Here is a 24,151-nt window from a genome sequence, read left to right on the forward strand (position 1 = left end):
CGGGTGGCGGAGAACTCGATTGCACAAGCTGATTAATCACCGCCGGCAGCGGGGCCCCGAGGAGCCGGATCAGGGTGCGGGGCTGTGGATGCTCAGGGCTGGGTCAGGCAGAGCCCGATTCCTGCTTTCCAGCTAAACCGAGTTGTGATCTGAAGCCGAGTCCCTTGCGCTCTGTTTCCAGAACTTGTCTGGTTGCTGCTTTTCTGGTATCAATGATAAGGATTAGTTTTAAACTGGAAACTCGGAGCTCAAAATGCATTAATGAAACACCGTGGGAGGTGTTTTCATAGAATCATAGAATCACCAGGCTGGAAAAGACCCATTGGGTCATTGAGTCCAACCATAGAGGCACAAAGGGAGATGCAACAAACACATTAAAGAACTGTGCTGTATTGTTCTCTTTAAAAGATGGTTATTTTTTTGTCTACCGTGAACTTTTTTGTCTGGTCCTGTGTGGCTTCTGCTATTTCTGCATTTTAGGGAATACAGGCTCTTTAAGGGTGATGCCCCATCCCTGGAGGGGTTCAAGGCCAGGTTGGATGGGGCTTGGATGGAGCCCCTGATCCAGTGGGAGGTGTCCCTGCCCATGGCTGGGGTGGCACTGGATGGGCTTTGAGGTCCTTTCAACCCAACCTATTCTACGATTCTGTGTCTTATGAGCATCCAGCAGGTTTTCGAGTTCCTGCACATTGCAGGAATTCTATGTTCGGTGTTTCTGGAGTGAAACCAGGCAACCTGCAGCTGGAGCATGTCCCAGTGGCTCTGAGCCCACGGCAGCTCTGTGCACGGCATTGTCTGTGGGGTGAGCTGAGGGCATCCAGCATCCCGGGGCACTGGGGACCATGCTGCCCTCGCTCAGGCTTGTTTTGGGAACAGGGATGGTGTTGGAGACGTCTCCCAGATAAAGTGTACTGGGATGAGGACAAACACGGTGTTTTGGAGACAGTCAAGGTCCTGCGTGGGTGGGCGAGCGGGTGGCACGGGTATCTCGGGGTGTACTGGCGTCCCGCAGCTCTCCTGGAAGCTGTGCCCAAGCGCTGCTGTCACGTCGACGCCACCTCCTGCTCCGTGACGCTCCGATGGAGCCCCGTGTCCATCTGGGATGCGGGTGTTCCCATCTGCCTCGCGAAGGACGCTGGCTGTGGCCAAGCTCAGCGCCGCTCCCTCAGAACCCACGCCGAGCAGTTGTGCCGCTCCTTTTCCTCTGTCCTGACTTTTTTCTTTCCCCTGTGCTTGTTTTCCTGTCTGTGTTTGGACAGAGGAGCTGGTTCAGCCTCTGCTTTTTACTTTCCACTTGCTTAGGGAGGGTTTGCGCGGTGCGAGCGGTACTCGGGTTGTTTGGGTTTCGAGTGCTCCAAGGGAACCATTAGCAACGGGTTTCGATGGCCGCTTGCTGCGAGGAGGAAGATGTTTTGAATATTTCCATTGTTATTAGGCTTTGTAGATATTTATAAAGATAAAATTTTGGTCTCGGTCTTCCCTGAAGTGAAACCTCCCAGTCTGTTAGCCCGAAGCAGGGAACATTCCCCTGGACCTGTCCCACAAGGGATGCTTGTTTGCTTTCATAGAATCACTGAATTTTGGGTTGGAAGGGACCTCAAAGTCCATCCAGTCACAGCCCCTGCCATGGGCAGGGACACCTCCCACTGGATCCCACTGGATCGGGGGCTCCAAGCCCCATCCAGCCTGGCCTGAGGGGCAGCTGGGGAGGAGGACGGGACAGATTGGTCAGGATCCCTGCGAAGCCCCTGGCACCTGCAGTGTTTTATCTTTTATCCATGCAAACTTTTCTGCGTTCTCTCCAAGCCCAGCCTGGCTGAGGAGTTGGCACGTTGTGGAAGTGAATCCATGTGCCAGCTGCAGGGGGAAATTCCTGCGCTGGGGAATGCTGGAGCTGGCGCTCCGACTCCTGCTGCTCCTGCGAGCTGGTATTTCTTTCAGGGGATGTCAATCTTGTTTCGAGGTCTGAGCCAAACTCCTGACTAATGACTGTGAGTCATAAACAGCGCCTGCGGGCAAGGGCTCCTGCCTGCCTTGTGCAGAGTGGGGCTCCTCCATCCATCCTCCTCTGCTGCCTCTGGGTGTTGGAAGCAGGACCCAGGTGAAGCTCACAGCAGTGAAGGTATCTTCTGGTCTTCAGGGTGGCTGCATCCCATCAGCAACACCCATCTTAGATCATTTTCTGATGCAGACAGGAGTTCTGCTCAAATTCTGCCTTATTGGCAGGAAAAGTGGCTTCTCTGCAGCTTGGCAGCTACTGCTGGTGGTTTCTTTCCTTCTGAGGAGACTAATTAATGCAGGGGTTTTGATCATGAACTAAGCCCTGTTTTGGTGACCCACTTCCCAGCTGGAGCAGCCCCAGCAAGCCTTCCTGTTCCTCTGTGGATCCTTGGCAGGCTGCGAGCGTGTGTGAAGCGAGCATAGATTTCTGTACATGGCTGGTGTGCTTCTGGGTCGGATAACTGGATCACAGTGTTGTGGGATGCGTGACGTTTGGGAAGATCATATAGAAGATAGGACTGTGGGGTAGCTTTTAGGACCCTGACTCAGCCGTTGCTTCAGTTGGTTGTGTTAAAGTCACAGGGAGGTGACCGTTGCCTTTGGAGGTGCACCAAACATCCCCAGCAGTTAGGTGACTTGGGGTTTGAGGTTTTGGGCTGGATTCCCTGAATTCTGCATGGATTTGAAAGGAAGAGGGTTTTGAAGTAGAAGGTGTCCCTGCTTATGACAGGGGAGTTGGAACTGTATGATCTTTAAGGTCTCTTCTGTCCCAAACCATTGGGTCTATGACCATCCCTCATCAGAAGGTGCTGTGCTCCCCTCCCCTGGCACACCTGCTCCCTCAGAAGCACCATCCATCTGTCCCACCAGGCTTAGTGGTCAATATGTATTTCCACTGGAGGCTGTTGAGCTAAGTTGCCACTGTTTTGCTCAAATTTAAGGATTTGTTCTCCCTTTGAACTGCATGGAACTCGTTCTGTAAATACTTGTCCATCAGCTCAACCTTGTACTGTAGCAACATAAGATAAACTGCTGTTTAAGTCCAGTCTGTCAGCTCACAGTCTAGAATCATGGAGGTTGGAAAAGATCTCTCAGCTCATCCAGTCCAACCCTCAGCCCAACCCGACGGTGCCTGCTAAACCATGTCCCAAAGTGCCACAGCCACATGGTTTTTGGACCCCTCCAGGGATGGAGACCCCAACCCTGCTCTGGGCAGCCTCTGCCAGGGCTTCACCACTGTGTCAGCAAAGAATTTTTTCCTAATATCCAATCTAACCCCCTGCCCTGGATCCCTCAGGCAGTTGTTGAAAGTAAGGGGAAAGGCAGTGTCCTGCTCCTAACTACATTTGATCATCGTTATTTCTGCAAAGTCGGTGTTGATGCCACATAATTTTCAAATTAAGTTCAAAGAAAGCCTGTGGAAACCAGGCTTTCTGCTTTCTGACTTTCCTTTCATCTCTCCATCTTGGGTTCCTACTTCTCTAAGGTATTTTATGGATGAATTTAAGGTGTCCTGGGGCTGCCCAGCGCTCTCTGGGTTGACCTGGCTGAGAGCATCCATCTACGGAGCAGCTGCGGCTGTGTCCTTGTGTCAGCAGCGCCAGCACGAGCTCCTCTGAAATGCAGGGATTAAAGGTGTAGCTTTATCTCATATTGTTTAGAAGGCTAAAATACAATCAGAGAAACATTGCAGTAAAATAGATTAAGCAAAAGCATATTGGGATTGAGCTGCTGGCCTTTTAAAGCTGGCAGAGACTTCACCGGCTGAAGGAAATACGGAGATGCGTGTTACGGTGTTGGCACCTGCTTCTGTGTGAGGTTTGGTTTGTGAGGTTTGACGTGGCTGTGTTTAATTGATCTCGGAAAGCCCTAAACGCTCCTGTGTGCCTGCTCGGTTGGGGCACCTCCGCAGGAAAATCAGCTGGATTGGGCATCCATCCATGCGTGGTAAGGAAGAATCATAGAATTGTGGTATGGTTTGTGTCAGAAGGGATCTTAAAGCTCTTCCAGTGCCACCCCTGCCGTGGGCAGGGACACCTCCCACTGGATCAGGGGCTCCAAGCCCCATCCAGCCTGGCCTTGAACCCCTCCAGGGATGGGGCAGCCACCCCTGCTCTGGGCAGCCTGGGCCAGGGCCTCCCCACCCTCACAGCAAAACATTTCTCCCTAAGATCTCACCTCAGTCTCCCCTCTTTCAGCTCAAAACCATTCCCCTCCTCCTGTCCCTGCACTCCCTGATCAAGAGCCCCTCCTCAGATCTCCTGGAGCCCCTTTCCATACTGGAAATGTCTATAATTCATGATTTTTTCCTCCCCACTGGTGTTTAATGATCTTGTGGGTACAGTTGGGCAGCTCACGTAGTTGCTATTTACTCCTGTCATCCTTGGAAAGACAGGTTTGCATCCCTCCCATTCCTGTCCATGGAGGTGCAAGGACCTGTCCCCGTAGCCGTGTGGAAGAGACTTTCCCAGTGCTTTCCTCAAGTCCTTTCCTTTTAGCTCAAGCTGGGAAAACTTCTGCATCAGCCATCCTGGAATACAGACATCATAGTGACAGCGCGGTGCTCGCTTCCCACCCTCATTAGCTTAGCAGAAAGAGGACTAATTAGCCCGTGCTGTGCTCAGTGTGGGTGTGCTGTGTGCTGCTCCTAGGAGCAGAGCCAGCCTCCTCGTCAGCGCTGCCCTCTGGGAACGTTGGGGTTGGATGCCCTGAGCTCCCCACGCACCCGGTGCTGCAGCTCCGTTTCGCGGGGCTCTCTCTGCTGCACGGTGGGCACAGGTTTCCCCCCCCTTCAGATTTCACCCTCGAGGTGGTCTCCTTGTGCCTGTAGGATGGCTGGCTGGCGATGGAGCCCTCCTGAGCAGGGAATGGGAGCCCAGCGCAGGCTGCAGGCGCTCCAGGGCTCTCTAGGCACTTCCCAATTTCAGGCAGTATCCATCGAGCACATGGAAAACTGCTGTGCTGGAGGTTAGGAAAGCGTTTTTCTTTTTACTTGCCTGTATGACAAACCTCTGTACCCCTTTTCCATGGAAATAGTCAAAATACGGAGTGATCCAGCAGGTCCTGCTGCTCTTCATGAGAACGAGGAGTTGGTATTGTAGAATCCTAGAACCATGGAATGGGTTGGGTTGGAAGGGACCTCAAAGCCCATCCAGTGCCACCCCTGCCATGGGCAGGGACACCTCCCGCTGGATCAGGGGCTCCAAGCCCCATCCAACCTGGCCTTGAACCCCTCCAGGGATGGGGCAGCCACCCCTGCTCTGGGCAGCCTGGGCCAGGGCTTCATCATCCTCAAAGCAAAACATTTCTGCCCAAGATCTCACCTCAATCTCCCCCCTTTCAGCTCAAAACCATTCCCCTCATCCTCTCCCTGCACTCCCTGCCCCTCCCCAGCTTTCCCGGAGCCCCTTTCCGTACCGGAAGGTCTCACTTTATAAAAGCGTTGGGTTTTTTAGCGTTTAGGTGGAATTTGCAGTGCTTCAGCCTGTGCCCTTGTCCTGAGGTTTGGAGCAGGTCGCTGGTGGTGCTGATGTGGGATTAATTCTGGTTATCTCAGTGCTGTGCTGGCGCTCTGCTCGCACGCAGGCTCATTTTCATTCAGTGCCGCGCTCTCCTCCGGCCGTTAGCTCTTTAACCTAATTATTATCTCCAGGCCAGCCCGAGCTCCCAGCTTGGGACGCAGAGGGAAGCCAGAGCTCGCTTTGACAAAGATCTCCTCCTTTCAGCCCTTGTGAAGAGCTCTGCCTGCAGTGCTTGCCCAGGTGATGCAGGCGCTAGCCCCAGACCTTCACTCATGCCCAGCGATGCCCTCGCCCCGAGGTGCCGCGCGGGGCCTGCAGCGATGAATACACCTGCCGCCAGGTGAAGGGTTTGTGCAGCCTGCAGTGGGGGAGAGGTGCTTGTTGCCAAAGGAGTCTCTGTATATATAGCTGTGCGCCACTGTTTCTCTCTTTCAGTGTTTTTAAGCTCAAATCCATTTGGTTTATAGATTTTGCGGTCGCCAGCCCAGCTCCTTCTGCCTGGGGTCTGCAAGTCAAGGTCCTTGGTTATGTCATTAAAGACTCTGAAGCGTAGTTGAATCCAGCTTTCTTCTATTTAGTTACTTTCTTACTATCTAGTCACTGCTAAATACATATTTTCTGAACCTCTCAGGGATGGGGACTCCACCACTGCCCTGGGCAGCCTCTGCCAGGGCTTCCTCACTCTTCCAGTGAAGAGATCTTTCCCAATATCCAGTCTAACCCACCCCGGCACAATAGCTATTAAATTTTTCCGGCAGGTCAGCAAGCAGTCTGTGACACAGAAATAGAGGCTTAATTCTTTATATCTGCTCTGTACAACCAGCTGTTTTGTGGATTGAACCAGTGCTTCACTTGGTGTGGGTGCTGTACAAATCAAACCCACGGCGCACACGCTGCAATGAATGTTCCTTTTTTTGTTTCTCTGCTCTTAGCTTCACTCCTTACTGCAGGAGTGAAGTTCTCATCTGGTTCCTCATCGATAGGATGGGCCAGGACACGTGGAGAAAAGCAATTCCCCAAGGAGCCTGCTCCAAGGCACCAGCTGGTGGGTTGCTCTTTAGCTCCAGTCTTGCTCCCAAGGTCCTCCTTAGTACTGATTCCATGGGATTTCCCACCTGGTGATGGACTACAATGGCCTCTGTTTATCCACAAATATGATTCTAATGTAATCTTTTCATCTTAGAGATGTTCCACCTGCTCACTCTGCAAGACATCCACCTCGTGATTTTCCTGGTGACTGTAAACAGAGGAAACTTTTATTTCATCAAAAATCCCTTTGATGAGTGTTTGTGAACCGCAGAGCAACCGGAAATGTGACGGGGCTTGACACCGCGGTGCCGCACGCTCGCGTCTCCTGCCTGGAGCACGCCAAGGATGCTCGCAGGCAAGGGCTGGGGATGGTTGACTAAATATTGATGTCTCTCTGATCATGTCTGCTAGGGTTATTTTGACCAGGGCACGGGGGGGAGTCTCCATCCTTGGAGGGTTCCAAAAAATGTGTAAATGTGGTGCTTTGGGACATGGTTTAGCAGGCACGGTGGGGTTGGGCTGACAGTTGGACTGGGTGAGCTTGGAGGTCTTTTCCAACCTCAATGATTCCATGATTCTATGATCCTATGATGTCCTGGAGCTCCCAGGGCACCAGCGTGGGCTGGGTAGGTAGGAAGCCAGAGTCACTGTGCGTTTGAGGAGCAGAAGCTGGAAGCCAAGCACATTACATCTTACAAAGATGCTACGTTCAGGCAATCAAACATTTGAATCATTCTAAAATCCCTCCCTCGCTGCTAAAGAGAGGGAGGAAATCCATACGGTTCACACGGCTCATGTGAACAATTACATCAGGTACCAGCGAGAGGGTATCCTGGGAGAAGCAGGCTGGCTTTCCTGGGAAATACTCTTGTGCAAAAAGTGAAAAAGAAAGTAGGTAGAGATGAGATCTTGAGGAGAAATGTTTTGCAGTGAGGGTGGGGAGGCCCTGGCCCAGGCTGCCCAGAGCAGGGGTGGCTGCCCCATCCCTGGAGGGGTTCAAGGCCAGGTTGGATGGGGCTTGGAGCCCCTGATCCAGTGGGAGGTGTCCCTGCCCATGGCAGGGGATGGGGCTGGATGGGCTTTGAGATCCCTTCCAACCAATCCATTCCATGGCTCTGTGCTATGATTCTATTAAGCAGAGCATCCTGAGGCGTCGGGGCTGACCCTGCAGGTGGGATGTGTGAGGGAAGTTTACGCTTGTATGAATTCATTTAGTTAACCAAAGAGCTGATGGCTTTGTCACATCTTGGGTCTCTGTGCTAGCAAGCTCTTACGTGGCAATAAATACTTGTAGGAGGGACGATGGAGACAGATGTCCCACGTGTGTCTGAATTCCCAGTGCCCCCTCGGCTGGGTTAATCCAGAACACCGTGTGCTGTGACCAGGCTGAGGTAGTGAATTCAGGCTCTGCAGAGGAGGGATTTGCAGCCCCCGTGCACCAGCGAGGGCACGTTTACAGCAGCATGGTGTGTGCCCTGGTGCCAGGAGCTGCGGACAGCGAGTCGGTGTCGCGGCAAACGTGTGCGCAGCGCTCGAGGCCGTCTCTGCGCAAGCAGCAGCGCTTCATTTATATTTCATGCCGCGTTGTCTGGCGGCGTGTGCGCTACGCGGGCACTAATGGGTTGTGCGCTGTGACATCTGTGGTGCTGTCAAAGGTCCACTGGGAGCAGGGAGGAAGGGGAACATGATCACCTTCAGGATTGGGACACAGCAGGGGCAGCCGGTGCCCAGCAGGGACAGGGGAACGGCTGAAAATTGGAAGGAGCAAGAGTTAGACTAGATATTAGGAGGAAATTCTTATCCATGAGAGTGGGGAGGCCCTGGCCCAGGTTGCCCAGAGCAGGGGTGGCTGCCCCATCCCTGGAGGGGTTCAAGGCCAGGCTGGATGGGGCTTGGAGCCCCTGATCCAGCGGGAGGTGTCCCTGCCCATGGCAGGGGTGGGACTGGGTGGGCTTTGAGATCCTTTCCAACCCAAACTGTTCTATGATCTGTTCCATTCTGTCAGCATGAAGCGAGCTGCAGGGACCAGGACTCGCTGGCAGCACAGGAGGGGGGACACAAGGGGAAGAGAGTTCAGCGAGGTGCGGGAACACTAAAAATAGGCACTGGAGGGTCCTTGTGCCAAAGTGGGTGCTGAGCACCTGATTAGGGAGTTGCCAGCTGCTCCAGGAGCCGAGCGGTGCGGTCTGAGACAGGGCTTTGGAAAGAAGGCTTGCATTGACATTGATCAGCAATGGAAAACCTGGGACTGGGAAGGGGCCCAGGCATTTTATCCCTGATTTAATTTGTTATTCTTGGTTTATTCAGGCCTTTAAGTTTATTCAAATGAAGATTTTGTTCCTAGACCAACATCAGTCGGGGAAGCTGCCCGCCTGCACTGTTTCCTCTCTAGAGCTAAAGCGTGGGTTTTATTTCCTTTTAGTTTTTATTCATTGTCTGTTTTTGGTGTCTCTGTTTAAAAAGGAGCAGAAGAGTGGGCTGGGGTGGGCGAGCAGCCTCTGCGCTGCCCTGGTGGGTGCTGGTACATGGGGACATGTGAGGGATGCAGGGCCAGCGTCCAGCCCTGCGAGTCCGGAGGAGAGCACAGAGATGATCTGAGGGCTGGAGCATCTCTGCTATGAGGACAGGCTGGGAGAGCTGGGGATGTTCAGCCTGGAGGAGAGAAGGCTGCCCAGAGCAGGGGTGGCTGCCCCATCCCTGGAGGGGTTCAAGGCCAGGTTGGATGGGGCTTGGAGCCCCTGATCCAGTGAGAGGTGTCCCTGCCCATGGCAGGGGTGGGACTGGATGGGCTTTGAGATCCCTTCCAACCCAAACCATTCCATGATTCTGTGCCCAGGCTTTGCTCCTCTGTCTGCACCGCTCCAGCACAGGGTTGGAAAAGCTGTAAGAATTGCTGAAAAGCAGAATCTATATGTCTTACACCATTTCCCTGTGCTGCAGCGTCCAGTAGCCAGCGTGAGTGCCTGGTGCCGTGGTCGGCTGCCCCAGGGTGAGAACACTCACCCCGAGTGGCTGGGATCATGTGGACTGACCACAGCTCCATGCAAGTCACAGCACAGCCCATAGTGTGTCTTTTTTGGTTCTTCAAAAGCCACTTTCTCAGGCATTTCACTAAAATAGCTCTAACTCTGGATGTTGTGGTTTGTCTTATCAGCAGCCTTTGAATGATTTCATAGAGCTGTGGGGTTTGCTTGGAGCAATCTTTGCAGCTGGGTGAGTCAGGGTGAGTTGGGCTTTGAAGCTTTTGGAGCATGAAACTATTTTTTGGTGGTGAATTAATGAGGTTTCAGCTTTTGCAAAATGTGAAGCGCATCAGGCCGGTCCTGTAATTCGGCCACAACAACCCTGTGCGGCTCCAGGCTTGGGGAAGAGTGTCTGGAAAGCTGCCTGGCAGAAAAAGCCCTACGGGTGGTGGTCAGTTGTGACTGAATGTGAGCCAGCAGTGGCCCAGGGGGCCAAGAAGGCCAGCAGCGTCCTGGCTTGGATCAGAAATGGTGTGGCCAGCAAGGCAGGGATTGTCCCCCTGCACTCGGCGCTGGTGATGCTTCACCTTGAATTCTGGGTTCAGTTTTAGCCCCTCACTCCAAGAAGGACGTTGAGGGGCTGGAGCACATCTGGAGAAGGGAACGGAGCTGGGGAGGTGTCTGGAGCCTAGGGGTGGTGGGAGCAGCTGAGGGATCTGGGGTTGTTTAGGCTGGAGGAGATGAGGCTGGGGGGAGACCTCATCGCTCTGCAGCTCCTGGGAAGGAAATTGTGGTGTGGTGGTTGTTGGTTTCTTCTCCCAGGTAACAAGCAATAGGACGAGAGGAAATGGCCTCAGGTTGTGCCAGGGGAGGTTTAGATTGGGTATTAGGAAAAACTCCTTTATGGAATGAGCGGTGAAGCCCTGGCAGAGGCTTCCCAGGGCAGGGCTGGAGTCCCCATCCTTGGAGGCTTCAAAAAGCCTGTGGCCATGGCACTCGGGGACATGGTTTAGTAGGCATGGTGGGGTTGGGCTGATGGTTGAACTGGATGAACTTAGATGTCTTTTCAAACCTTAGTGATTCTATGATTCTGTGATTATAAGAATTTTTGGAAGGAGCTAACAGTTCTGTGGTAGCAGCAGTTGCCTGTAGGCACGGAAGCCTTTCAGAGCTTGCCCAGCTGGAGTTCCAGCAATGGTATCAGTGGTGTGGTGCCTCTCCAGCAACTCGCTGCATGCTTCTGCATGGAGACAAAGGATTTTTGACCCAGGAAATAATCGTGGAGCAGCAGGGTAGAAATGCTGGGATTCCTGCTCGCACCTGCAGTGATTAACGTCTCCCTGGTGGAGCTTGTACATTCACAGTACCTGTGCTGCTATTTACAGCACGGGGATTGAGCTCTGGGAAGGTCTTTGGAGTTAAATGCTGTTTTGTTATAAATACGCAAATGTTGATGATGGTGAAACAAAGCAGAGAAGCGAAGTCAAAAGCAGGACCAGATGTGGAGGGGCTCAGGGAAGTTGTGGAGAACAGCACTGGTGGTAAAACACAGGCTTCAGGACAAGGCTCTTGGCATCTGCGTGTCAGCCCTGCACATGGACATCTTCCACTGCGCTGTGTGGTGCCGGACCCCTTGGCTCTCTGCACAGGGAACATCTCAAGACGGTGCTCCATCAAGATTCAGGGCTGGTTTGATGCCAGTAAACACCCAGGAGGTGACCGGCTTCCCAAGAACCATTTACCCCTCCCTGCCACTGGATTTCTGGCCAGCTTAGTCCTTCCTTGTCTGCTGGGGAACCACAGGTGCTCTCAGGAGTTTCCAGGATCCCACCTTTCTCCTTCCATGTATAAAGTAGATGTTGCTGAGTGGCCTTGTGAGGCCCACTGAGGAATCATGGATCCAGGGTTAAAGGGTTTGCCTTGTTCTTTCTGGTTGTGTTTCCAAGGATCAGCCCCACTCCAGCATCCCCAGCACAGCCCTGGACTGTGGTGACACCCTGTGCGCGGTGTCCTCGGAGCGGGGACGCTGCAGCCCTCAGCAAGGCAGATCCTGCTCTCCGTGACACTCTCCCTGCAGAGTTGGCTTTAGGGGAAAGGACTCGTGCAGCGAGAGCATTGGTATTTTTAGATCAAAGACCAGTTTAATAAAGAAAACCCCAAAAAAGGAGGATTAGAACAATGAGTACATTTAATTTCAGCCTAGCTTGGATCCCTCATGAAGTCCACAAACTTGAGATTGCTTCCTTGCCTCTAGCTTTCCTAAATAAACACCCCAGAGCAGGACGGAGAACTTAAGTAGCACAGAAAATTGCAAAAAGTTAAGTTTTAATATCATAGGAGATTATTAAGGGCTCTTTTAGAACCGAGGTCCTGGAATTAAATTGAAATGCTCTCCAAAACCATCGAGAATTGTTTTAGTAGGCAGCTACTGAAGTTAGGAATTGACTTTTTTCTTTCTTTTCCTTCAGGGCAGGGTGAGGGATGGGACGAGGGAGGCTTCTCCTGAGCAGTACTGTGAGCTGTGCTTCTCCAGCCACGGAGACTGAGAGGACATTGGGGCTGGGGGCTAGTTCTTGTGGATTTTTACCCCAGAGTGATTGACACCAAATCTGAATGGTGGACTGGTTGGTGCATGTTTCACCTGGGACGTGTTCTGAGATGAAGTATAATAGAATCACAGAATGATTTATGTTTGAAGGGATCTTAAAAGACCATCCAGTTCCAGCTCCTTACTGTAGATGCTGTAAATGCAGATATAGATTTAGGCTTTAGATGCTGTAGATCTTCAGTAGGTCAGGTTGTGCCTTAAAGGATGACTACAAAACCTTGTCTCACGGCTGCTGCCTGCACTTGCTCTGCTCAGTGAAGATGTCCCTTTGTCATGGTATCAAGTGGTTTCTTTTCACACTTCGTGAATCTAGAGAATGTGAAGGAGCACGTACAAACTTGGAAGTCACATGCATCCAAAAAAGAGGGCTGACAATGTCAGACTCTCTTTGCATACATGTGAATGGATCTGAACCGCATCTTGTGTTGCTTTACGTTCTCTTTTTATGATCTTGGGATTGTGGCTACTTTTGGATCCTGGTTCTTAGGAAGATGCAGGTGCAGTGCCAAGAAGTAAACCTGGATCCACTCCGGAGTCGGTTTTGCCTTCTCAGGGGCTGCTGCAGCCAGGAACGGGGGCTGCTCTGTCTCACTTTTACGGAGGTGGGAGGTACGGATTGGACTTATGAACCCATTTTGGCTCTACTTGGTAGGAACTCACTAGATATCAATAAACATTTAAAATAGTTCAGGCTGTGCCTTAAAACCGCCCCGCCTGTAAAGCAGAGTTAGGATTGCAGCTCATGGTGGAGAGAGCTGGAGGCAAAATGCAGTAGACGTGGCCGATGGGAAACTCTGTGAGGAAAGGAGGAATTTAACTGGTGAGCTGGAGAATAATCTCTGCCTAGGCCATTCCGGGTGCAGACAGGGGGTCCTTGAAATCTGCAGAATCTGGAGGAACATGCAGGGCTCTGATGTAAGTCTAAACTGTGTTTACAAGGGCCAAGGAAAGTGTTTGAGCACCCTTAAATAGACCTTAGAGCAGCTTCCAGTACTTAAAAGGGCCTACAAGAAGCCTGAGGAGGGGTTCGTGATCAGGCAGTGCAGGTATAGGACAAGAGGGAATGGTTTTGAGCTGGAAGAGGGGAGATTGAGATGAGATCTCAGGCAGAAATGTTTTGCTGTGGGGGTGGGGAGGCCCTGGCCCAGGCTGCCCAGAGCAGGGGTGGCTGCCCCATCCCTGGAGGGGTTCAAGGCCAGGCTGGATGGGGCTGGGAGCCCCTGATCCAGTGGGAGGTGTCCCTGCCCATGGCAGGGGTGGGACTGGATGGGCTTTGAGGTCCCTTCCCACCCAGACCATTCCATGGTTCTATGAAATACATTAAAGCCCTGATACTTTTAATCGATGCTGTTGTGAAGCCAAAAACTACTGAGGTTTGTTTTGCTCTCTCTGTGGCAGCAATGCAATTCAGGAATAATCCTAAGCAGAAGAAAGGTGGGAGGAGAAAGCAAGCTGGGAATTAGGTCTGGGGAGTACGAGCTCCTCTGCTGTGTCTCGCAGAGTAGCCAGTACCTGCGCCCTTCCCCGCTACGCCGGAGATGCTGTGGTTGCAGGGAAGGGTCTTTCTTGGGAGACCTTTATTCCGTTAGAGTTAACACTCATATTATGGGAGTGGGAAGTTTAACTCTTTGCTGAAATGGCTTCTGAATTGACCTTCCTCCTGCTCCGGAGGTGGCAGCGCTGCCCGGCTCGCCTTGCCTGGCCAGGCTGAGCTCTGCTGCCGTACCCGCGCCTGGAGGGATGCAGTGCTGGCTTCTCCCATCACCAGCCGGTGGGTAGGGACGGGCTGGTGGAAACGTCTCATACTGCAGGGGTGCCCGTGCTCGCAGTTGTCTTAGTATCACATGCAGGGCTGTTTATGGGAACAAATGGGTCAGGAGGGCTTCGTTGTGTTTGTTGCTGGCACATGAATGTCATGGTTCATAAATAAAAGGGGTTTATATGGTGATAAGATTAATAAGAAAGAGCAACAGCCTGTTGCTATTAATTAGCAATGCTTCTGCTTTTGAGTCAGTCGAGTGGCTGCTACACTTGTTTTCTAAAACATCGAGCCTTTTGATTCTCATTAAAATGAGGAATAAATTAGAAAAAACATAGCTTGGTCATCCCACCACCAGCATCTCCCGTGCGGTGCTGATGCTGCAGTGACCTGCTCTGTAGTTCAGACGTAGTTTGGTGCTGGTCTTTTCCTTAGAGAACCACAAATGCTGCTGGAAATTTGGATATTTCTGTAATGGGGATGAATTCAGCTGGATGGTCGCTCAGTCCTGGGCTGCCATTGTCACCTTTTCTCTGCATGATGCTGTTAGGAATGTTGTGCTGCGCGAGTGCTCTGCCCGTAGAATCAGAGGTTGGAGAATGATTAAGTTTGCAAAGCTGGGATGCCGGCACTCGCATCCCGTTTTCCTCTGGCTGCTCATGGCCAGAAGAGTTGCAGGTCTGAGGCTGGGGGACCTGGGGCTGTTCAGCCTGGAGAAGAGAAGGCTGAGGGGAGACCTCATCGCTCTCTGCAGCTCCTGAGAGGAGGTTGTGGTGAGGTGGGTGCTGGGCTCTTCTCCCAGGTAACAAGTGATGGGGTGAGAGGAAAAGGCCTCGAGTTGCACCAGGGGAGGCTTAGGCTGGATATTGGGAAAAATGTCTTGGCTGAAAGAGTGGTGAAGCCCTGGCAGAGGCTGCCCAGGGGAGAGGTAGAGTCCCCGTCCCTGGAGGGGGTCAAAAAACGTGTGGCAGTGGCACTTGGGGATGTGGTTTAGTCAGCATGGTGAGGTCAGGCTGGTGGCTGGGCTGGATGTGCTGTGAGTTCTTTTCCAGTCTCAGTGGTTCTGTGATGCTAAGAGGAGGCTGCATGGGAAGCAGCGTTTTTCTGCCCCGTGCTGGACCATTGCTCTGGCTGTCACGCTGGGATGGGTGAAATCATCTCCTCGGGACAAGGCTGCATCCCGGGACGCGGCATCGTTACTGAGTCATCTGGCCCTGTGCTTCGGAGACACTGTCGGGGCTGCCAGTTGGGATGGAGCTGGGCTTTGTTTCATAGGTTAAAAATACGTATATTTCCTTGATGTGCTGGTGGTTTTATTTTTAACTCCTAAGCAATCTAATATTTTGTAGGTCTGCTTGTATTCCCCTCCCCGTTTTCCATCTGCTACTGTGATTAATAGAAGTTCTAGCGTTATGGTGCCAACCTGGAGCAAACGGAATGGAAACCTTACCTATGTTATTTGGCGCGTAGCAGCAGACATGAATAACTTTGGAATTTGTGGGGAAAAAGAGAAGTTATGTGGTTTTGGAGCCAAAATCCGATTGGGAGTGGGCCCTTGGAGGCAGCACAATGCCGTCTGGGCTCTGGCTGTGGTTAAGTTTGAGCGTGGTGCTCCAGATGTGTGTTTGTAGGTGCTTGTGAGGAGTCGGAAACCTCACTTGGAGGCTGTAAAGCAGTGATGTGCCCCAATTTCCCGTTGCCTTGCAGACGTTGAGGCGGCATGATGTGTCACAGGTTTGCTTTTTTATCTTCTCAGTCCTAGAAGCGATGGGACGTAGTGGAAGTTTGCTGTATGGTGTGGAAGGTAGACTCATTTCTAAGGCTGTGAAGCTCCAGGAGGAGGTTCTCCTTGCTCCTTCTCCCAAGCAACAAATGGTAGCAGGAGCTCTAAGGTGAAGATGGAATTTAAAACTAGAGGTCATAGACCTGTAGTTAACTAAAAAACACTGATGTGTATGTGAAGCTCATCATCGTAAGGGCTGGAAGCGTCCAGGAGACATCGGTGAGTCATTTCACTGATCCACAGAGAACGAGAAACCCACGTTATTAATGGATCTGGTGAGTTATGACTCGAGTCAAAACTATTGCAACCGGTACGACCAAGCCAGCCAATTCAGTAGCCACCGATGCAACAGCTAAACGTTAGGCAATTACATTGGATTTCAAGAGCCAGTTGGTGTCGTGCCATGCATAAACGTAAAGAAAATAATATCGCTTCCCATTTAAATAAAAATATAATGGTGTAGAAACTAGTTTTCCAGCTGGGAATGGTTGTTAACAGTCAAAACAGCTGAAGAACAGCATTAATCCAGGTTTTAGAGAAGATATGATCTACGCCCATGTTATCTTGTACAAAGAAATAAGGGTTATTTGGTGCAGCCACCAACAAGTGTTGATGAAAGCGGCGGTTGAGTGGGATCGGTTGTGCTGGGACATCAGCCTGGAGGCTGCGGGAGTGCCAGCCAAGGTGAAGGACAGGGAGCTCGGGGGATCAGGAGAGCCCATTCAGCAGATGTCTCATAGACAAGGAGAGGATGTGCGTGGTGCAGAAATGAACCTGCACAACAAGCAGAGAGCCTCAGGCTGGGAGGGAGAACATCTTGCAAAAGCATCCAGTAAAAGAGTGCAATTTGATGCATTTCTTGAGAAAGCCTTTCAAACTGGTTTATCATGGTATCGTGGAACGGTTTGGATTAGAAAGGATCTCAAAGCCACCCAGTCCCTGCCGTGGGACACCTCCAACACCAGGGACACCTCCAACTGGATCAGGTGGCTCCAAGCCCCATCCAGCCTGGCAGCAGACTTGCACACAGCAGGTTTCAAACGGCTTTAAATCCCCACTGAGAGGTGAGTAGGTGCAAATCCTCAACTGGGTTTGGAACCTGGTTGCACACAGTGTGCTCCTCAATGATGTTACCTGCTGGACCTGGGCTGGGGCATCTGAACTGAGTTGGAACACATGATGTGGTTGTGTAGAGCAAAGTGACGCAGAACGGAGGAGTTCGCATTTCAGAATGAGATCAGATTGAATTCATTTCTAAATGAGATCACTGGAACCTGCTGCCTCGGTCTTGTTTGCCCTCTTTTGAGCTTTCATCTCTGCTGAACTCCTGCCATGACTGAATTCGGTGAAGGTTTCCAGACAGGTTTCTTGTCAGGAAGCCAGCCCGGTGGGGAAAGCTGATTAGGAATAAGAAGATCAGGGCTCAACAAGGGCTGTGTTGCAGGTAAACAGTGAAGCTTTTCTACAGCTGACGTTTAGCATGGCTATGAAATATGTTTGCATCCTCAGAGGGAAGGAATGGTGCTTGACGAAGCCCCAGGAAAAATACCTTTAAAATGATAGGTCGAACTGATAAGGTACACGGTGAGAGACTGAGAGGAGAATCCAGCGCAGATATGATCTCTGCCTGTAAATACTGTCAGCATGACAGCACAGATGAGCGAAGGGAAGGGTATTCGTTATCTGATGGAAAATGAGCTTTAGGCAGAGCAGTCATCTCGGCAGCAGAGCAGTGGGGGGGGATTCTGGGAGCGGGTGATGCCGTGATGGGAGGAGATGAGGGATGGTAGCAAACACCTCTGCAACCCACAGATGGTGGGATCAGCTGGGAACCTGTCTCCCCTCCCTCAGTGGTCCAGCATGGAGCAGGAGGTACAGGGGGACCAGAGGGGTCCCTCAGCATCTGCAATATTCATAGAATCACAGAATCGTTAAAGTTGGAAAAGACCTCTAAGCTCATCCAATCCAAACGTCAGCCCAACCCCACTGTGCCCACTAAACCATGTCCCCAGGTGCCACGGCCACACGCTTTTTGAACATCTCCAGGTGCGGAGACTCCACCACTGCCCTGGGCAGCCTCTGCCAGGGCTTCACTACTCTTTCGGTGAAGAAATGTTTCCTAATACCCAATCTAACCCTCCCCTGGCACATCCCCTCTCATCCAATCCCTTGCTGCTTGGGACAGGGGGTGTACTTGGGAGCAGAGCCCAGCAGCCACCTCACCACAACCTCCTTCCAGGAGCTGCAGAGAGCGATGAGGTCTCCCCTCAGCCTCTTCCTCTCCAGACTAAACAACTCCTGGTCCCTCAGCTGCTCCTTATAAGACCTGTGCTCCAGAGCCTTCTCCAGCTTCCTTGCCCTGAAAGAACAAGTAAGAAGAAAGCATTTGCTGTCACAGCACAGCTGTGGAAGGCTGGCGTTGGGAACACGAACCGCTCTTCCTACCTGTGCTCTGAGAAGGGCGCTGGCAGGTGCGGCGGTGGGAGAGGAGATGGTGGCTGTGTCTGGGGATGCCCTCAGGCAAGGAGACCCCTGTGCTGGGCGTCATTTAAGGCTCGCAGAGGGCAGGTGGCTGCCCCTGCCTCCCTGCAGCTATCGCAGCCTGCGGGCAGGAATGCCGCAGCTGCTCCTGGATCACACCCCAGCCCTCCTGCTCCCCAGTGCAGGCTGCGCAAGGAAACCCAGCGAGAGGGAAATCAGAAACTGCAGCTGCGAGGGAGCTGGGGCAGGAGCATCCTTGGCTGTGGCTCCTTCCCCCAGGGTTGGGTTGGGCTGGCAGCAAGCTGACAGCCTGGCCTCCGAGTTGGCGAGGCAGCTGTGGTGTGAAAGCCATGGGGAGGTGTAGGGGAATACAAGCAGGGAAAGCCTTGTCTTTGCGGTGGGGATGTAGCACTCGGGCAGCCAGAAGCGGTGCTGGAAAGCTTTGCCATCGAGGCCCGTCACCCTCTCAGCTTTCCTTCAGCCCCATCAGCCCCCAGAGCTCACCCTGGTGTTGTGGTGCCCAGGACCGACTTTGACTTTAACTTTTGGATTTAAAGCACCAGTCGGGGTGAGCAGAGTGGGGAGTCGGCTGGGCTGGCTGTGAGAAGGGAACGGAGCTGGGGAAGGGGCTGGAGAACACCAGGAATGAGAGGTGGCTGAGGGACCTGGGGCTGCTAGCCTGGAGAAGAGGAGGCTGAGGGGGGACCTCATCGCTGTCGACAACTGCCTGAAAGGAGGTTCTAAAGAGGTGGGTGCTGGTTCCTTCTCCCAGGTGACAGAATGAGAGGGAATGGCCTCAAGCTGCGCCAGGGCAGGTTCGGGTTGGACATCAGGAAAAATTTCTTCATGGAAAGGGTTCTCAGGCCCTGGCAGAGGCTGCCCAGGGAGATGGTGGACTCCACATCCCCATCTTTAAAAGCCGGGGTGGATGAGGTGCTCAGGGATCTGGTTTAGCAGTGGACAAGTATAGTTGGACTGGATGATCTCAAAGGTCTTTTCCAACCAAACGACTTCATGATCCTTGTTGAAGTGAAACCGGGAAGGGTTGTGCTGCTGGCGCTGGAGGTGTGCCCAGCACCGGTCTGACCCGCCTGCGTGTGCCACAGGGCCCGGCTGGTGCCCTCCTCCCATCCCAGCAGCAGTTTGGGATGGACTGCCGGAGGCTTGTAGTCCTGAAGGGTTAACTGGGGATAACTCAGGCTGGGCTTGGAATGCCAGTGAGCTCCTGGAGACCAAGAGGTGCTGAGGGGTTTTCCATCCAGCCACTGCACCTTGCTGCCCACTGGGCTGATAGGGAGGCTCTCGAGACTTGGAGTTTGCAAAGCTCTCGAGATGTTTCTGGGCTCTCTAACAGTTGTGCTGCGCAGTTGGAGACACGGCTCTTGGGAAAAGTGCCTTGGGAGCGAGCAGCCAGCACCACCCTACCCCAAACAGCTGCCCACAGGAAGGTATCCCAGCTGACATCAAAGGAGCCTACGAGCGATAGGTGTCTTCTTATTGCTGCCTCTCCCAACCTTCTGACTCAGGTTCACAGTCTCTGAATCGTTATCTTTGCGTGTGCGCATAGCCCAGCATCAGGATCCTCCAGGATCCGTGTTATTCAGATAAGGCTGCATTTGGTGACATTCGGAACCTTGAATAGTCTCCTGCTGCTGGAATAAAATGAAATGGCATTTCAGATCTTGTTTGGTGACACCTGGCGTTCTGCAGTCCCCAGCCCATAGCCGGAGTCTGTGTTTCCCGGCACGGGGAAGGCGGGATGAGGGAGGGATGTGCCCATTGCGGGGACCCATCTGGGGTGGAAGGTGGCTGCTGGGCTGTGGCAGCACAGGGAAGCCCTGTCCCCTCCTCTAGATAGAGGTGGCTGTTCTGAGCTCTGGTTGCTCACCTCCTCCTGCACCCTGGTGGGATGCAGGAAGCACTGAACCCTGCCTTGTGATTCACTGGTGCTTTTGGGGCCAAAGATGACACCGAGAGGGAATGTTTCTGAATAATCCTGTCAACAGGGGTTCTCATAAAACAATTAAGGCAACCGCAGCCAGCGTGCCTTGTTTTGCTCATGTCTGACTCTGCCTGAGCCCTCTGCGGTCCCTGATGATGGTTTCTCTTTCTCTACAGAATGCGATGAACTTGCCGCCTGACAAAGCCCGGCTGCTGCGACAGTACGACAACGAGAAGAAGTGGGAGCTCATCTGTGACCAGGTAAGGGCGGGCTGGAGGGTTCCAGGCAGGCATTCTACCAACAGCACCCGTGGGGTGTCATCAGCAGCATCCTGGGGTTTAGGAAGGGACCTTGCAGAGGACGAGTGCTTGCATAGAATCATAGAATCATGAAATGGTTTGGAAGGGACATTAAAACTCATGCAGTCCCACCCCTGCCCTGGGCAGGGACACCTCCCACTGGATCAGGGGCTCCAAGCCCCATCCAGCCTGGCCTTGGACCCCTCCAGGGATGGGGCAGCCATCCAGCCTGGGCCAGGGCCTCCCCACCCGCACAGCAAAACATTTCTGCCTAAGATCTCATCTCAATCTCCCCTCTTCCAGCTGAAAACTGTTCCCCTCGTCCTGTCCCAGCACTCCCTGACCAAGAGCCCCTCCCCGGCTTTCCTGGAGCCCCTGTCAGTGCTGTAAGGAATTGCCTCTTGTTTTCGATGGGTATCACTCATTGCACTGGTTTTGCTTAGTGAAGGATGTAAATTAATACAACCGTGTGAGGAAATTAACTCCTGGTCTCCTGTGCTGGTTTTCCACCAAGGTCTGAAAGGAAAAGGGGCCTAGAAGTTTCTGTTGAGTGATATTTTCTAAATAGTCTGTAAAGCTTGGGTATTTGGCTGTGAAATATGTTGGGAGTATTAGTGGAGAGAGTTTGCCCCTCAAAAGGAACTCTTGACTTTTGTAGAAGTGGGATTAATGGAAATGGGAAGGTGGCAGGATCATCATCATCATCAGCTGTAAGAAGGATTGTGCCCATTCCAGTGGGTCGTTGTAGGGGTTGCTGGGCTGATTGTGGGGGACTCATTCTGTGTGGCTCTTTCTGTTCCTTTGCCTATAAATCTCACCATGTCATCTCAGCGTTGCTGCTCTCCTGAAAGTTCACTCCCTGGCTTAGCGTACAAGGAAGAGAAAAAGAGCAAAGCCTGTATTCCTGTTGCCTATCCTGGAGTTGGCCAAGTGGTGGGTCAGCTGGGAGATGAGCGCTGGGAACGATCCAGGCAAGAGGGATGCCTGATCCAGGGAAGAGGATGTGCTTTTCTGGCCTGTTGAGTCAGCCCTTCGGTGTTCTCCAGGCCTCTCCAGGTGTTATGGAAGGGCAGGAGTGTTGAGGGAAGAGGTTACAAGGTTGGGGACATCTTGCAGAGTTCTTCATTGCCCTCTAATGGCAAGTTGTCGCAGGGGCAACACTGTCCTCACCTTTGGAGGCACTGAAGGTGTGCGTGGGGGATAACGAATTTGGAGACCTAGGATGAAAATTGTGTGGTTTACATCCAAGACACCATCACTGAGGTGTTTCATAGAGTCACAGAATCACCAGGTTGGAAGAGACCCACCGGATCATCGAGTCCAACCATTCCACCTCGTAGGGTGTCTGACAGCCCTGGGTACAGAGTTGGATGCGCTGTGTTCTTGCCTAATGTGAGTGAATCTTAGGAATGAATGAAGTCAGCGAGGGCAATAATAATGCTAATAACAGATGTCTCTAACGCAGAAAATGTCCTGAATGTTTTCGGAAGCAAAAGATCACTGGAAAAGCCACAATTTCCTGGTTATGGAATTAATACATTTTCCAGATTGCGGTGAACCAGAGATGTGTTGACTTCTTCATAGGATCACAAGGAGGAGGAATGCAGAAATCCAGCAGCTCCTCTTTGCTGCTGAAGTGGAGCCCCTCCAGCCTCACTTTTTTCGGACCCATCAGAAAAGAAAGTGCTAATCCTGGTGACTGCTGGTCGAAGCAACACAGGAGCCGTGTTGTGCTCCCTGTCCAAGCATTCTTCTTGGATTCTCAGCATTTATTACCCTAAAGGGAGGTGCTGGGGGCCAGGTCATCTTGCTGCTCCTCTGTCTGGTGCTGCTGGCTCCTTGCATGGGCTTCTCTGCCCTTGTGTGTCCTTCCGGCTTGTAGCAATTTTCCAAGCAAGAGAGGGTCTTTTATCCTTGGGAAATTTGAATCATGGAATGGTTTGGGTTGGAAGGGATCTCAAAGCCTATCCAGTCCCACCCCTGCCATGGGCAGGGACACCTTCAGGGATGGGGCAGCCACCACTGCTCTGGGCAACCTACCCTCAGCATGAAGAATTTCTTCCTAAGGTCCAATCTAAGTCTTCCCCCTTAAAATTTAAAGGCATTTCTCCTCATCCTATCACTCCATGCCCATGGAAAAAGCTCCTTCCCAGCTTTCTTGTGGGCCCCCAGTTTTAAGTCGCTTTGTTTTCTAGGTGGCTGACAAAGACAGGGTCGTGTTATTCCTGGTCCTTGCCTTTCTCCTCTCGGGGCTGGAGATTGCGTTGGTGCCGCACGAGTCACGTAGCGGAGATGAAATAAGTTTTATCGGGATTTATTAGTGTTTATTTATTTATTATGTCTGAAGGGCCCAGTTCTGGGGAGGGGAAGGCACCGTGTCCCAGTTGTGGTGTCACCCACTGCCTCATGCTCATTGCACAGTGAGGTTTGGAGACTCCAGTAGGGTTTTTAAACTTTGTATGTGTGTGGTAAAAATCCCCAACCTCCTCGTTCAAACACCGTTACACCCCTTGCTGCATAAATTCTTATTTTGAAAGCAGATTTGGCCAGTGAGCAATTGCAGGTTGCCAAAAGCGGAAAGGAGGAGCAGATGGGGAAAAGCAAGAGTTTTTAACTCATTATTTATGGCATTTAACGCAACTCAGAGACTTATGGAATGGTTTGGGTTGGATGGGACTCATTAAACTGGCAGCTCCTTTAGGATACTGTGCCTTTACAATGGGCATAAATATAAGTTATTGAGAAGCAGTTTCCATCCATTAACCCATTTTAAAGCGTCTTGACACTGACAGACAAGAAAAGCATGTTGCTATGAATGAGAATCTGGCCCACTGCGCCCCGGGAAATAGTTACAGAGGTATCTGGATCTCGGAGACCAGCCCTGTTTCTCATTTGCCTCTTTGACAGCTTTACATTAGCTCCAGAGACGTTATAGGGCTTGCATAACAAAGTCCTTCTCTTAAAAACCTTGAAGGTGGAAGTGGTGTTGCTGTGCTACTTGATGACCGTGTCCAATTACTGCACTTTGCATCCGCAAGTGATGGAGAAAAGTGGCTCCATCCAACCTGGCCTTGAACTCCTCCAGGGATGGGGCAGCCACCCCTGCTCTGGGCAGCCTGGGCCAGGGCCTCACCGTCCTCATCATGAAGAATTTCTTCCTAATGTCTCATCTAAACCTTCCCCCTTTCCAATTTAAACCCATTCCCCCTCATTCTGTCACTCCAGGCCCATATAAAAACCCCCTCCCCAGCTTTCCCGGAGCCCCTTTCAGCACTGGAAGCTGCTCTAAGGTCTCCCTGCAGCCTTCTCCAGGCTGAACAACCCCAGCTCTCTCAGCCTGTCCTCATAGCAGAGGTTCTCCAGCCCTTGGATCATCTCCGCAGCCTCCTCTGGACCCATTCCAACATCTTCATCTCCTTCTTTTATTGGGGATTCCAGAACTGAACACAGGACTCAGGTGGCGTCTCACAGAGCAGAGCAGGGGGGCAGAATCCCCTCCCTTCCTGTGCTATCTCCACGAGTTAGCTCTGGTGTCTATTCCTCCCCTTTCTGGGGGTTCTGTCATGGCAAAGTAACTCTGCTGTGTTCAGTCCAATCTCCAGAGAAGCGATTTCATGGATATCTTTCTCTTGCTGACTGATCAGCAAGTTCATCTGCTGGCATGACAGGAGCTTTTCCCTGACATCCAGCTTTAATACCAACAGTCGTCATAGTGAAATGCCTAAAGAGACTCAACGAGCGCGTTTAGCAGTCTGTGATACAGAC

General features: G+C 52.1%; 1 protein-coding gene across 7 annotated transcripts in view; it reads left to right on the forward strand.

The window, feature by feature from the left end:
• The window catches only part of FMNL2 (formin like 2), a 121,988-nt gene that overhangs the window by 46,194 nt on the left and 51,643 nt on the right, over positions 1 to 24,151 (forward strand). For all 7 annotated transcript variants that reach the window (XM_069861668.1, XM_069861664.1, XM_069861667.1 and 4 more), the window contains exon 2: positions 20,264 to 20,347. In XM_069861668.1, the coding sequence (XP_069717769.1) occupies positions 20,264 to 20,347 (84 nt within the window). The remainder of the gene's footprint in view (positions 1 to 20,263; positions 20,348 to 24,151) is intronic.

This window comes from Phaenicophaeus curvirostris, chromosome 7 (assembly GCF_032191515.1).
Source record: "Phaenicophaeus curvirostris isolate KB17595 chromosome 7, BPBGC_Pcur_1.0, whole genome shotgun sequence".
NCBI classification, from domain to species: Eukaryota; Metazoa; Chordata; class Aves; order Cuculiformes; family Cuculidae; genus Phaenicophaeus; species Phaenicophaeus curvirostris.